The sequence below is a fragment of the Phyllopteryx taeniolatus genome, chromosome 3, assembly GCF_024500385.1.
Source record: "Phyllopteryx taeniolatus isolate TA_2022b chromosome 3, UOR_Ptae_1.2, whole genome shotgun sequence".
In the NCBI taxonomy this organism is placed as follows: domain Eukaryota; kingdom Metazoa; phylum Chordata; class Actinopteri; order Syngnathiformes; family Syngnathidae; genus Phyllopteryx; species Phyllopteryx taeniolatus.
This window is the reverse complement of record NC_084504.1, coordinates 23,020,043-23,033,102: the sequence shown is the minus strand read 5'-3', so window position 1 is coordinate 23,033,102 and position 13,060 is coordinate 23,020,043. Positions and strand designations below refer to the sequence as shown.

Here is a 13,060-nt window from a genome sequence, read left to right as displayed (position 1 = left end):
CACCAATATTTACCAAAAAAAAAAAAAAAACATCGGCGGTGTGGGACGGACAACACGTTTGAGACAGACGTGTAATGCGTGGATCAGACTACAAGACACATTTGGTCAGAAATCTTGTAGTCCGATACCACTGCATCCCGTTTTTTACGATCACTGGGCTTCATCTTGTCAACTCAAACGTGACCGGATACACTCGTTACCATGGCAACGACAACACTAATAGATCGCGCCGTGTGTTTATAAGAACATTAATTAATTTATCTTCTGTTCCGCTTATCCTCACAAAATGGGGAAAACGTGTGTTGGTGGTCACCGGTGCTCGGGAGAGGACATTTGTTTAAGGCTTGCTTGAGGTATGTTCATGTACTTTTAATACGATACCACTCGCAAGCAGGCAACAAAACGTTATGTAGCCTAGCAAGCTTGTGCTAGCACTAACGGTTGTAAGCGAACATGCAGGCGTTTTGTCGAATCATGCTCTAAAATTTTGGTGTGTGTGTGAAGTAATTTAATTACAACCCCAATTCCAATGAAGTTTGGACCTTGTGTTAAACATGAATAAAAACAGTGGATACATTAATTACTGTATATACGTCCTGTCATCTAATAGAAGACCCTTCATTTGTTCTGTCTGTCACTATGCCTCACTGGCATAAATAGATGAACAAAAATACATTATTGTAAATATAATTTTTGAGCAATTAAGTACATACAGTAGTATAGTATATACAGTAAATGTATACAGTAAATACATTTAAATAGACACATTGGTCCATCTTGTGATCGGTTATTGTTTTTTTTTTAAACTTTATCGGTCCCAGAAATCCCAATCGTGTAAAGCCTAGTCACAATCCAACTTAGGCTAAATTCATGCTTTCCGTGTCCGCATGGCCACAGGGTGCGTGTTGCGTTGGTCCATGTGACGTAAATATAGTTATCCACCCCTGTGCGCAATGGTCGACCACGTGCAACTCAATTTTTGTGACCGCACGGACTGAACGCGTATAACCGTGCTGACCATGCATGCACGAGAGCAACCAACAACAACAGCGACGGACGCCTGCTTCGAGAAGCACTTGTGTGAAGACGTCCGCTGGTATCCCCGTCTTTATAATTCAGTACAAATTTAAAGGAATATGAAGATAGCCAGATGGTAGAAAAACAGTTTTTTTGCACCAGTGCGCTGAATTCTCCGTCTTCGGTCCTATTCTCGTTCAGTAGTTGTACATTGCATCTTCGGTTTGACTTTTTCATCCTCTTGAGCCACAACAACAAACACAGGAGCTCTGTTTATTTTTCGCTTTCGCTGGGTCGGCATTTTGATCATAAATGTGCATGCGTGCAGCGGGGATGCGTGGACCAATGCGCACCAACATGAACCCTGAACTGTAGCATGCATGGAACAGTGTGCGCATCTGTGATCTCACTTTGTCAGTATGTATTACATTGATTGTTTCTACTGCCTTTATTGTGAAGGGTCTGGCATTCATTTCTACCCAACTTTAAATTATAAATATGGTTCCTTGCCCTATAGAGGGCCACAGCAGCAGGTCAGTTTGTCTTATTTTATCCCACCAGGCTTACATTGGTTACTCCAGATATATTGTTGTGTGCAGACCACAGGTCACTTTTTTATTTGGAATTCTAGAGTTCTAGTTCTCATCATGGGCTAAAGAAGATATCACCCCTTTTCAGTTTCGGCAAATTGTCATTGTCAAAGGGAATATGCCCAGTTGGATACATTATGGCAGTCTATTACGTCGATGTATTTCTCGTTAGAAGTGTTTGCGCTGCAGTTATTTTAGGAATGCCTTTTTGCTTGGTATATCATTATTTGAAACCCTTGCTGTTCTGTCTCATGTTAATTAATGAATGGCATGTGCGCTTATGTTTGTTCTACTCTTCTTTTTCTATTTGAGTTGCTTATTGTCCGCTGTGTGACATCCTTGATCATTTGTCCTTCCCTCTTTTAGGTTCATCCCATTGGCCCTCACCCTGTCCATCTCCTTCCTCCCGTCCCCTCCCTCGCTACCAGTCCGGCCCCTCCTCCCTGCCTCCTCGGGCCACCACGCCCACCAGGCCACCCTCCAGACCCCCCTCTCGACCTTCCAGGCCACACTCTCATTCATCCTATCCCTCCTCCTCCTCTTCCTCCTCATCTCCCTTTCCTGTCCACGGGCCCTCGTCGACGGCCTCCACTCTGCCCAAACGCATGTCTTCAGAAGGTACCCACATCCATGTGGCGTAGACCTGGGCAAAGGCATGAGTTGAAGGTGGATGGATTGGTCTTAACCATAGTGACGCCTAACTCCTGGCTTAACATGCTTACCATAACTCCTAAAAGTTAATACGTTAACTGCTTTCAAAAGTAAATTTGCCCAGGTCTAGTGTGGAACATAGTGTAAGATGAAGTGCTTTCTGTGGAATGATTTGCAACACATTACCTAAATTACCCATAACAACAATGGGACAGTGATCTCCTAGACAGTGTTTCATTTCAGAGTAAAGCTAAACTGTGCACTTAATTTAAGGCTTATTTTAAAATGCATAACTCCTGTGAAAATACATGTACGCATCTTTACCCATATGAATGCCAGGCAGGTGGGATCTGATGCATCCGTAATGACGAATCAATGCAGCGAGTGACACTGAATTTGTGACTTAATTTGTAAATAAATGGATTGATTTCCTTAAAGTTGCAAATAATAAAATGTGTCTGCGTCCCCCCTTGAGCATGTTCCATGTCATCCATGGACTAGGGATTTACCAGTGTGACTGGTTTGTGAATCTTATTTTCTGGCCCAGTTCTCTCAGTACTTTGCACTGAGGGGTCACTAGTTCTTAAGCTGCACAAACGCTGCTTGTTGGTGAATCTGTTCAATACCACCTCACCTTTTCCCCTCCAACTTCCCACGTTCCCCTCTTTGTTCACTTGGCTGCAGTTTGAGATGTTTGGTGTGCGTGTTTGGTTTGATCTTATATCTGCTACTAACAAGCATGTCCAGCCCTCCCGGTGTAACTGTGTTTGACTCATGATTTCTTCTCTCAAATGTCTTTTGTCTTCTGTCCTTGTAGGTCCACCACGGATGTCTCCGAAATCCCAGAGGACGCCCCGTGCTCACAGAGTACCTCCCAGCAGGACCACTGGGATGCCACCAGGAGTTGATCTAATTTCTCACAATGCCCCTGGAGAGGTCCCAGTGACTCCGTCCAACAGAGGCAACTCCTCGGGAGGAACTTGGTCTTCTGTCGTTAGTGGAGGTAGACACTTTTAATGGTCTTCAGCCATGATGCCAGCAAACTTATCTCTATTAGTATGCAGAAATGTGCAAATGTTCCTTTTCTTCCTGAGTTCAGCGAGGAAGACCAGCAAGCAGCATATCATGCAGTCTTAACATACCTTTCCATGAAACATGGAACATGCGATGTCATATAAATCCAGTATTAGTCCTTAGTTGTTGTACTTTGGATCAAAATCACAGCAGATTTAGGCAATGTCCACACGGAAATTGAGCTGATGTTTTTTTTTTTTTCGGTTTTAAAGTTTGCAGTAAACATGGAATCATTTCAAGAAATGCATGTGTTCACACACAAACGATGTAAGCATACAACAGTGGCAGAGAATGCGAAGCAAGCAAGCAAGCAAAGAGACATTTGTGTGGACTCAAGACGAGGTAGAACTCTATATCTTTGAGTGATGCTCGGCTTCACAACTGCAAGAGACTGTTAAGTGGAAGTCCTGCGGTGATTTAAGAACATTTGGGTAATGCTGTTCTCAATCTCCACTCGTTGCCCACGGTGGTAAGTAGAGATGCATAAAATTTTGCTGTAAAAGCCATATCAGGCTCCTCAGGAGCTTCTGGAGCATGAACGCAACATGGTGACCCACTGTTGCTGCTGCTGCTGTTGTTGATGGAACTGGGATTACCATGTCATCCTCTCAGTAAAGATGCATATGTGTTGGAAACACGGAAAGGCAAGGGCAGCTTTTTCACATTTATTCACTCTTGGAACTGGTTTTAAAATTATCCTATTCTGGTTCCCAAAATGCCAGTTCCATGTGGACAAAACATAGAAATGATAAAGAAAACCTTTGAAGGTACACTTAAACTTGTGTGGACACGGCCTTAAGAAAAATGAGTCTGTCATGACCAGCCGCAGAGAGCAACTTATCCTTAGCGGCGGGAACAAAAACAAGTGGCACATTTTTTAAAAATCCTTTAACTTTCTTTTATGTCCTTACTAAGCATAATGTTCCTGGATCAATTTAATCTGTTACCCAAAAGTGTCAGAAATGAAAACAAATCCCAATTAATATAATTTATCTCATTATTACAAAATACTCAGTTTCAATCAATATTTATACAGGGAGTTGTCGACGTAACTTGAATTTGTTCGCAAATCTGAAGTCTGTCGTAACTACGTAAGGTAAATATTTGTATGGAAAGCCCTTCTTGGTCATAAATGTAAAACATTTTTTTTTTAAACCGTAAGTACGGTGGTAACTGAACGTCTCGCCTTGTGCCATGTGACAAATTTATTCTTACGCACCGAAACCTTGTATGTCATGACTGTTGTAAAGCAAGCACCTTATTAAGCCACTACATCAACTCAGCAATTTCTTGAACTTAAATGGACTTTTGTCAAATTTTCCGGTTTTCGAACTCATCACACTACAGAATATATTCTTATCAAAGCGCTATATGATATAAGGTTGAATACTGACTCGGCAATTCTGGTCTTGTTGGGTCTGAGTGCAGCTTTTGATACGGTAGATCATAATATACCACTGAACAGGTTGGAAACGTGGGAAGGACTAAACAGAACAGTCCTTAAATGGTTCAGGTCCTACCTGGAGGACAGGAGTTATTTTGTAACCATTGGAAGTCTGCGATCTCATCGAATGGCAATGACCTATGGGGTCCCTCAAGGGTCAGTTCTTGGACTCCTCCTGTTGAGCCTGTATATGCTACCCTTGGGTCAAATTCTTCAGAACTTTAATTTTGACTATCATAGCTATGCAGATGACACACAGTTATATCTAGCAATGGTCTCCAGATGACTACAGTTCAATGTTGTCAGTCTAAAAATAACTGGATGAGCCAAAATTCCCTTCAGTTAAACCACAACAAAAGTGAGATAATTGTTTGTGGCAATAAAGAGTATTGCTGTTAGTAAATACCTGGAGGCACTCTCCTTAAAAACCAAAGTCCGAAACCTTGGTGTACTGATAGATTCCGACCTGACTTTCAACAGTCATATCAAATCAATTACTAAAACTGCCTTCTACCATCTGAAGAACATATCCAGAGTGAAGGCTTGCATGTGCCAAGCAGACCAGGAGAAGCTCATCCATGCTTTTATCTCAAGTAGACTAGACTATTATAATGGTCTTCTGACTGGACTCCCCAAAAAGAGCATTAAACAGCTGCAGCTCATTCAGAATGCTGCAGCTCGGGTTCTAACCAGAACAGAGGTCAGAGCATAGTACTCCAATTCTAAAGTCTTTACACTGGCTCCCAGTCAGCTTTAGAATAGATTTTAAAGTTCTGCTATTGGTCTATAAATCACTAAACTGTTTAGGTCCTGAATACATGAAGGAAATGCTAATGGAATATGAACCCAGTACAGCTCGGAGATCGACAGACTCAGGTCAAATAGTGGAGCACAGAGTCCAAAGCAAACATGGTGAAGCAGTATTTAGCCATTATGCTGCACACAAATGGAATAAGTTGCCAACAGAAGTGACGTCAGCCCCAAGTGTGAATGTTTTTAAGTCCAGGGTAAAAACTTTTTTTATTTTTTATTTTTTTTTCTCTTTCTCAGACTTTTTAGAACATTTTGACTTTTAAATGATATTTCTTGCACTGTATGCTGTTTTTAATTGTACTTTGAGTTTATTTTATTTTTTTCTTTGTTTTAAATGTTTATAAGCTGTTTTTTTTTCTTTGTTTTTAAATGCTTTTAATCATGTAAAGCACATTGAGTTACCTTGTGTATGAAATGCGCTATATAAATACATTTGCTTAGCTTTACTTTAAAACAAGTCAATTAGACCCGCATCTTAACAGGAGTGTTAATTTTCATATAATGGCAGCATAGCGGCGTAGTGGTTAGCTTGTTTGCCTCACAGTTATGAGGTTCTATGTTCAAGTTTTAGTTGTCTGGCAATCAGTCCCAACATAGGGCCCGCCTATATAAAATGGACGGATGGGCATCAGAGTATATAGTGCCTCCTGTTTCTTTGTCATGTGCTTGACAGCCTGTGACAACATTTTCATGTGGACTGATGGAATTGGTGTGGGTAAAGATTTCTTTGACCCTATAGTGGGGAATAATTTAGTTTACATGTGGTCATAACTTAAAAATGTCCTTTTTTTTTTTTTTTTTCTTCCTCGTCAGCTCACAGGCCGCGCTCCCCACGTCAGAGCAATATGGGTGGAGCCTCCCCTTCCTCCTCTTCTCTGCCTCAGACAGGAACAACTCCCCCAGAGTCTTTTGCTGCACCGATGTCCGCTTCCTCCCCGACTGCTGCGAGCCCTTCCCCCAATACGCTTGCCTCTCTGACAGGAGATGGTAAGGCTCCAAGTTTAGTAACTGTCAAGACTGCTTTATCTTGTGTGTCACATATAATTGTTACAGTTAAGGAAAGTCGTGTCCAGGAGACGAGACAAACATCCCCCAAAGCCAACAAAGACAGCATGAAGGACAGTTCGTCCAGTATCATCAGATCTGTGTGTAAAGGTACTCCAAAGTCCTGATAGCCTTGAAACAGTGAAACTGGACAAGTTGTTTTTTCTAGTTTGATGGCTAATCTAAAGGAGTTATTACCAACCACTGGAAATTATCCAATTTCACTTAATTGGTTTGAACATTGTTGTGTATATTCTTCCAAATAACTTTCTTCCTCTGTAGTCTCCTCGAAACGTATTGGAACAGCAAGGTCAATTCCTTTGTTTTTGTGGTATACTGAAGACATTTGGGTTTCAGATCAAAAGATGAATATCAGAATTATCTTTATTTGGCACGTATGTGAAAAACACACGAGGAACTTGCCTCCTGTAGTTGCAGTCGCTCTAGTACGACAACAAACAGCCATTTGACAGAAAATACCTTTGAGACATAAAAACACAGTACGGAGAGTCACTGAGCAATGAAACGTTATCAGTGATGTGGTAATGCCGATACATATTTTTTGACAATTGTGCAAATGATGCAGTCCTCTGGCAATTTAGAGCAGTTAGAAATGACTAATAGTCTGGTACTGTGAAAAATGTGCAAATGGTGCAGAGATTTCAAGAAATGTACACAGTTTAAAGTGACTAGTAGTGCAATTGTACAACAGTGTCAATTGTGCAAATGATGCAGATACTTCTCAAGCACGAGTGGCCAGTGTTGGTCAACAACAGATCTGCAAACAGTGAGTGCATGAATAATGTATAATTGGACCAACAAAGATGTGACAACAATCTCAAGACAAAATTGGCAGCATGTTACAATGGAATTGTAAGTTAACTATTTAAGAAGTTAATGGCAAGAGGGAAGAAGCTGTTGAAATGTCTGCTAGTTTTAGTTTGCATTGTTCAATGGAAGAAGAAGAATCACCTTTTATTGTCATGGAATTTGTTCTCTGCATTTTACCCATCACAGTGAACACATACACATGTTAGTGGAACACACTGGGGCAGCTGAAGCTGATGACTGCTGTGTGGAACTGCCTCAACAGCTCCTGTGACAGGAAGTACATCCTCTGCTGGGCCTATTTGCGGATGGAGTTGATGTTGGTCTACCACTTCAGGTCCTGAGAGACTATAATTCCCAGGAACTTGAAGGTTCGACAGTTGACACAGGGCAGTTTGACAGCGTGAGGTGAAGGATGCCTCCTGAAGTCCACGATCATCTCTACAGTCTTGAGCGTGTTCAGCTCCAGGTTGTGTCGGCTACACCACAGCTCCAGCCACTCCACTTTCTGTCGATATGCAGACTCATCACCGGCTTTGATGAGGCCGATTACTGGTTTCGTCTGCAAACTTCAGGAATTTGACAGCCGGGTCCGTTAAGGTGCAGTCATTCGTGTAGAGCCAGAAGAGCAGCGGAGAGAGAGGAAACATCCTTGGGGCGCCCTGGTGCGTGTAGATGAGGTGGTATCCCCCAGCCTCACCTGCTGTGTCTCCAGGAAGCTGTCAAATGATGCAGTCCTCTGGCAATTTAGAGCATTTAGAAATGACTAATAGAGCAATAGTCTGGTACTGTTGCCGTCGCTGTCATCATAGGCTGTTTAGTACTCCTTGAACGCTGGCAGCTAGATCCATTCTACACATCCACCATCCACACACAGATGTAATTGTGAATATTACTCCGCGGCGGACTAATATGGAGCGCATTGGTGAGTTTCCACCTGTGCGCTCGTGACCTCCGCTTTGTTTAAGTCACAGGAGTTGACGAGACCAGAAAAAAAACTTCCGCCTCTTCTGCTGTTAAGAAGTAGCAATATTTTAATTTAAGTCTAGTTCACCAATCGAACGACAAAGTCACGTGACCTCAACAACGTCTTCTATTGGGCTTCCCGGGCATAGGTATTAACACTAGATAAGCCAGATCCGGTGAGCGTCGTGTCTTCGTGGCGGCCATGTTGGGGAGGTCGTCGTCACTATGAAGGCAACTGCGAGCAACTCCTTTTCATTTCGATGAACATAAATAACAGCTTTCATGTATTGTAGTATTTTAGTGGCACTGTCTGCCCAAATGTAGATATTTCAGCTCACTTATAACTTGAGAAAACACTGTGCAGTAAATTGCATACACCAATATAGCAACATCACAATTTGCACATTCACATTTTATTTTGTAATGTTTTTAAATTGATGTTGATTCTGTGGTTAAAAAAATCAGAAGTTACTCTGTTTTCGAGTAATTATTTCACTGTATACTTTTTACACTTATTTTTTTTGGAGGACTACTTTTTACTTGCGTCACATTATTGTCAGGTAACAGTACTCTTATTTGAGTACAATATTTGGCTACTCTACCCACCTCTAGAGCGGACATCCACAATTGCTACTCTTACGTTTAAGCAACATTTTAAACGGAGCGATGTCAGGGATTATTACACAACACAGAATGAACTAACTTCAAATTCAGCCATGCAAGCCCAAGCCATGACATTACCTCCACCCTGCTTCACCAGATGAGCTTGTGTGTTTTGGATCATAAGCAAATCTTTTCTTTCTCCATACGTTGGCCTTTCCATCACCTTGTTAGCGGTTAATCTTGGTCTCATCAGGCCATAAAACTTTGTTCTAAAACCTTTGTGGCTCATCTCTGTACTTTGCAAAATCCACTCTGGCCTTCAGATTCTCTTTGCTGATGAGTGGTTTGCTTCTTGTGGTATGGCCTGTATATTTATTCTCTCGAAGTCTTCTTCGAACAGTGGATTGTGATACCTTCACCCCTGCCCTGTGGAGGTTGGCAGTGATATCACTGATTGTTGTCTTTGGGTGTTTCTTCACAGCGCTCACGTTTCTGTCATCAGCTGCTGTTGATACCCTTGGCCGACCTGTTCGATGTCTGTTGCTCCGTACACCAGTAGTTTCTTTCTTTTTCAGGACATTTCAAATTGTTGTATTGTCTATGACCAATGTTTGTGCAATAGCTCTGATCGATTTCCCCTATTCTCTCACCTTCAAAATTGTTTGCTTTTCTCCCATAGACAGCTCTCTGGTCTTCATGTTTAATAGCAAATGCCGTTTTCACAGGTGCAACTCAGTCAAAAACAAGCACTATCTAATGTTTAAGCAATCAATCTAAAAGGCAACACCTGAGCAACTAGAAACACCCATCAGTCACATGTTCCAATACCTTTGCTCACTTGAAAAATGGGTGGGATCAAACAAAATGTGCTCTGTCCTGAGTTGTTTAACACATCTAGCTTTAAATACCATCAAATAAAAGCTGGAATTCTGAACTTTTGTTTCATATTCATCTTTTTAACTGAAACCCAAATGTCTTCAGTATACAACAAAAACAAAGGAATTGACCTTGCTGTTCCAATACTTTTGGAGGGGACTGTATCTATGCCAGCAACGTCTAGTGTCAGGCAGCACAATTAAATGATCCTCCGTTAGATGAAAGAAGGTGCAATCAACCTGTTGCCATTCATACAACATAATTAATAGTTTTGTATTTAGCTAAATAGTGCCAGACTAAATTTGTGAGTAAACTGAGATGATTATTTCAGTCTATATACTGTAATTTCTCATATAATGCACATTTCCCCCCCCCAAAAACGTATAAAAAATCAATGGTGTGCATTATACATGGGTATAGGGGAAAATTTTATAAATGTATGCCGCCATCTAGAGTTTATAAAGCAGTACACGGTCATTCCAATATGCCACCACCACCTAGAGGTTATGAGAGAGGTGTACACTTTCATTCTAATATGCCAGCGCCACCTAGAGGCTATGAAAAAGGTGTACCCTACACTTTCATTCCAATATGACAGAGCTACGTATGACTGCATAATATGTACAGTTGTCCTCATAAGTTTACATACCCTGGCATAATTTGTGAAATATTGTTTTTTTTTTAAATACAAATGATGACTGAACAACAACCATCATTAATTTCTTTATCGTTATGTTTTGTTTGATGATAATGCTTTTCTGAAATGCTTGACAGTTTAGTTTGAATCCCATTAAAATAAAACTAAATGTGTTTCGCCTGGCCCTTCATGTTTTCTTTAAAGAATTGTACCCAGCTTACAAATTCTGACTGGGTAATCAAACGAGCACAACTGTTTTCTCATTCGCTAAATAAAAGTGGAGCTGTGAATTTCAAAATAAGAGGAAGTAAATAAAAAGTATTACGTGTTCAAATAAAGTGCTTAACTTCAGAATAATTATTTGAAAAAATGAACAAAATACAGATAACACTTCGTTTTGATCATATGGGTGGAAGCAAAATCATGCATTGTAAAAATGAATTATACATTGATAGAAGGGTTTTCCAGAATTTTGAGGTCAACTTTGGGGGTGCGTATTATACATGGGTGTGCAATACACACGAGAAATTACGTTACTTCTTGTGACCGGTTGGGAAACACTGCCCTAAATTATCTTTCACCCCTTCACAGGTCCCCCCTCCTTGGCACCTGACCACAGGAAACAAATTGACAATTTAAAGAAATTTAGTGAAGATTTTAGGGTGAGTGTCTTTTAGTGCAATTCTGAATCACTGTCCATTTTCCATGCCACCTTTAACTCTTGGTTGGTCCTTCATTCTTCAGCTGCAGTCTAGTTCTAACTCTGACCCTGCCTTCGACCACATGATCACCAAGCCTCCAAGAGACTCTGCGGACAAGCCTACCGACCTTGCCTCCTTGGACAAAGCCGCAACAGGCCCTGAAGAGCACGGCGGTGCCACCACGTCCACGGGCGCCATCAACACGAGTAAGCCCGGCAGCCCCGCCGCGCTGTCCCCGTCTCCTTCGGGCCCAGAGCAGAAGAGGATGGGGCTGGATGTGACCTCGCAAGGTGTTCAGACGACAGCCATGTCTACTTTTGGAGGGCCCAAGCATGAAGAGAAGGAGGAGAAGAAGGAGGCGGTACAAGAGTGAGTGAGGTCGTATGGAGGTGGCTTTCGGAACAGTTAAATAATGCCAATGATTAACTTTATGTGGTTTTCTTCTCGCAGTCAAGTGAGAAAGTCCACCTTAAACCCCAACGCCAACGAGTTCAAGCCGAGGTTCAACGCGCAGGTGAGAGCACCCCACCTCCAGAATAGACACCAACAACACAAAAACTTTATTTCTTCATATTGTGACCTTGCCACATTTCTATATCAGTATATAAATATATGATTATAGTAATGTAATATGTGTTAAAGATACTATTAAATAATGATTAATACATTTTCACAACTGATATTTCAATGAAGTGAATATGAAATATAATTATTTTTTATTTTGTACCGGTATGTCCTTATACCACATTTACCTTTTTTCAAGTAAGACAGCGCACACCAGGATTGCATTGGGGTTGCTTTATTTGTGCTACAGCACCTGATGAAGTCGGCACAAAACAAAATCCTCCTGTCAAATGTGGAGATGTAGTGTGCTCCTACACAAAATACATCAAACAGGAATGCATTGAAATACTTATAATACTACTTCATACTAAAAAACTGAAATGAAAACAAACAAAAGTTTCTCCGGCTGCTTGGCTTTGCTTTGCTTTGACTTGCATGCAAAACATTTTCGATACAAACGCTAGCTGGTTGCAGCGAGTTCAACTCAGCTCACTTCGCAATAAGCAGCAGTTAGGCAGCTAGTGAACAATTCTTCCACAGTGAGGCTACAAGCTGTTCATTGGCACGCCCGCTTGAAGTTGACTGTCAAACTAAACATAAAACAAGGAGAACTATACTTCGTGTATTTAAAATAGCCAAGCAGCTGTCTAAAGACGGGCCCTGCTAGCGTAATGCTAACACACAATGCAAATTGCCATAGACGGCCTAACAAATTGCATCGATGTTGCTGTTTATTTGCATTCTATTTTATTATGGTGTTACTGTTATTTTGTTAAAGCGTAATACAATGGTGTGCTGTTTGTCTTATTAAAAACACTATTGAGGTATGTCAGTTACGTATTCAAGTGGACCAAAAACCCAGTGAAGTATTGTGGCTTGTCATCTATTGGCGCAGAGGCCATTATTTGAGGAAATGGGTGGGAATTTGTAATGGAACGTTGTCTGGTCTCTTGCCATCTCTCTCCCAGCAGCCCAAACCACCCAACACCCCGACACCCCCGCGACCTCAGGGCCAGCCCAGCCCCTCCATTGTGGTCCAGCAGCCCCCCACCGTCTACGGCCAGCCGGTGTGCTTCCCCCAGATGTATCCCCTCACACCAGTTAGTCCCGGCGTACAGGTGAGATTCTCACCTCTTTGTAGCCGACCCGCCTGCGACGCCTTTGACATGAATGTCTCGCTTTGAGTGTAAATTATGTGATGTATCATGTTGCTTTAAGAACAACTTGGTGATCCAACATCAGACACATGTAA

At 41.6% G+C, this 13,060-nt stretch overlaps 1 protein-coding gene across 13 annotated transcripts in view; it reads left to right on the top strand.

The window, feature by feature from the left end:
* atxn2 (ataxin 2) overlaps window positions 1-13,060 on the top strand; it is a 38,100-nt gene that overhangs the window by 19,930 nt on the left and 5,110 nt on the right. For 9 of the 13 annotated variants that reach the window (XM_061767706.1, XM_061767702.1, XM_061767705.1 and 6 more), the window contains 8 exons: window positions 1,974-2,225; window positions 3,076-3,261; window positions 6,403-6,576; window positions 6,643-6,744; window positions 11,135-11,205; window positions 11,288-11,613; window positions 11,695-11,758; window positions 12,777-12,926. In XM_061767706.1, the coding sequence (XP_061623690.1) occupies window positions 1,974-2,225; window positions 3,076-3,261; window positions 6,403-6,576; window positions 6,643-6,744; window positions 11,135-11,205; window positions 11,288-11,613; window positions 11,695-11,758; window positions 12,777-12,926 (1,325 nt within the window). The remainder of the gene's footprint in view (window positions 1-1,973; window positions 2,226-3,075; window positions 3,262-6,402; window positions 6,577-6,642; window positions 6,745-11,134; window positions 11,206-11,287; window positions 11,614-11,694; window positions 11,759-12,776; window positions 12,927-13,060) is intronic. The other 4 variants (XM_061767704.1, XM_061767703.1, XM_061767701.1 and 1 more) reach the window with 3 other exon arrangements.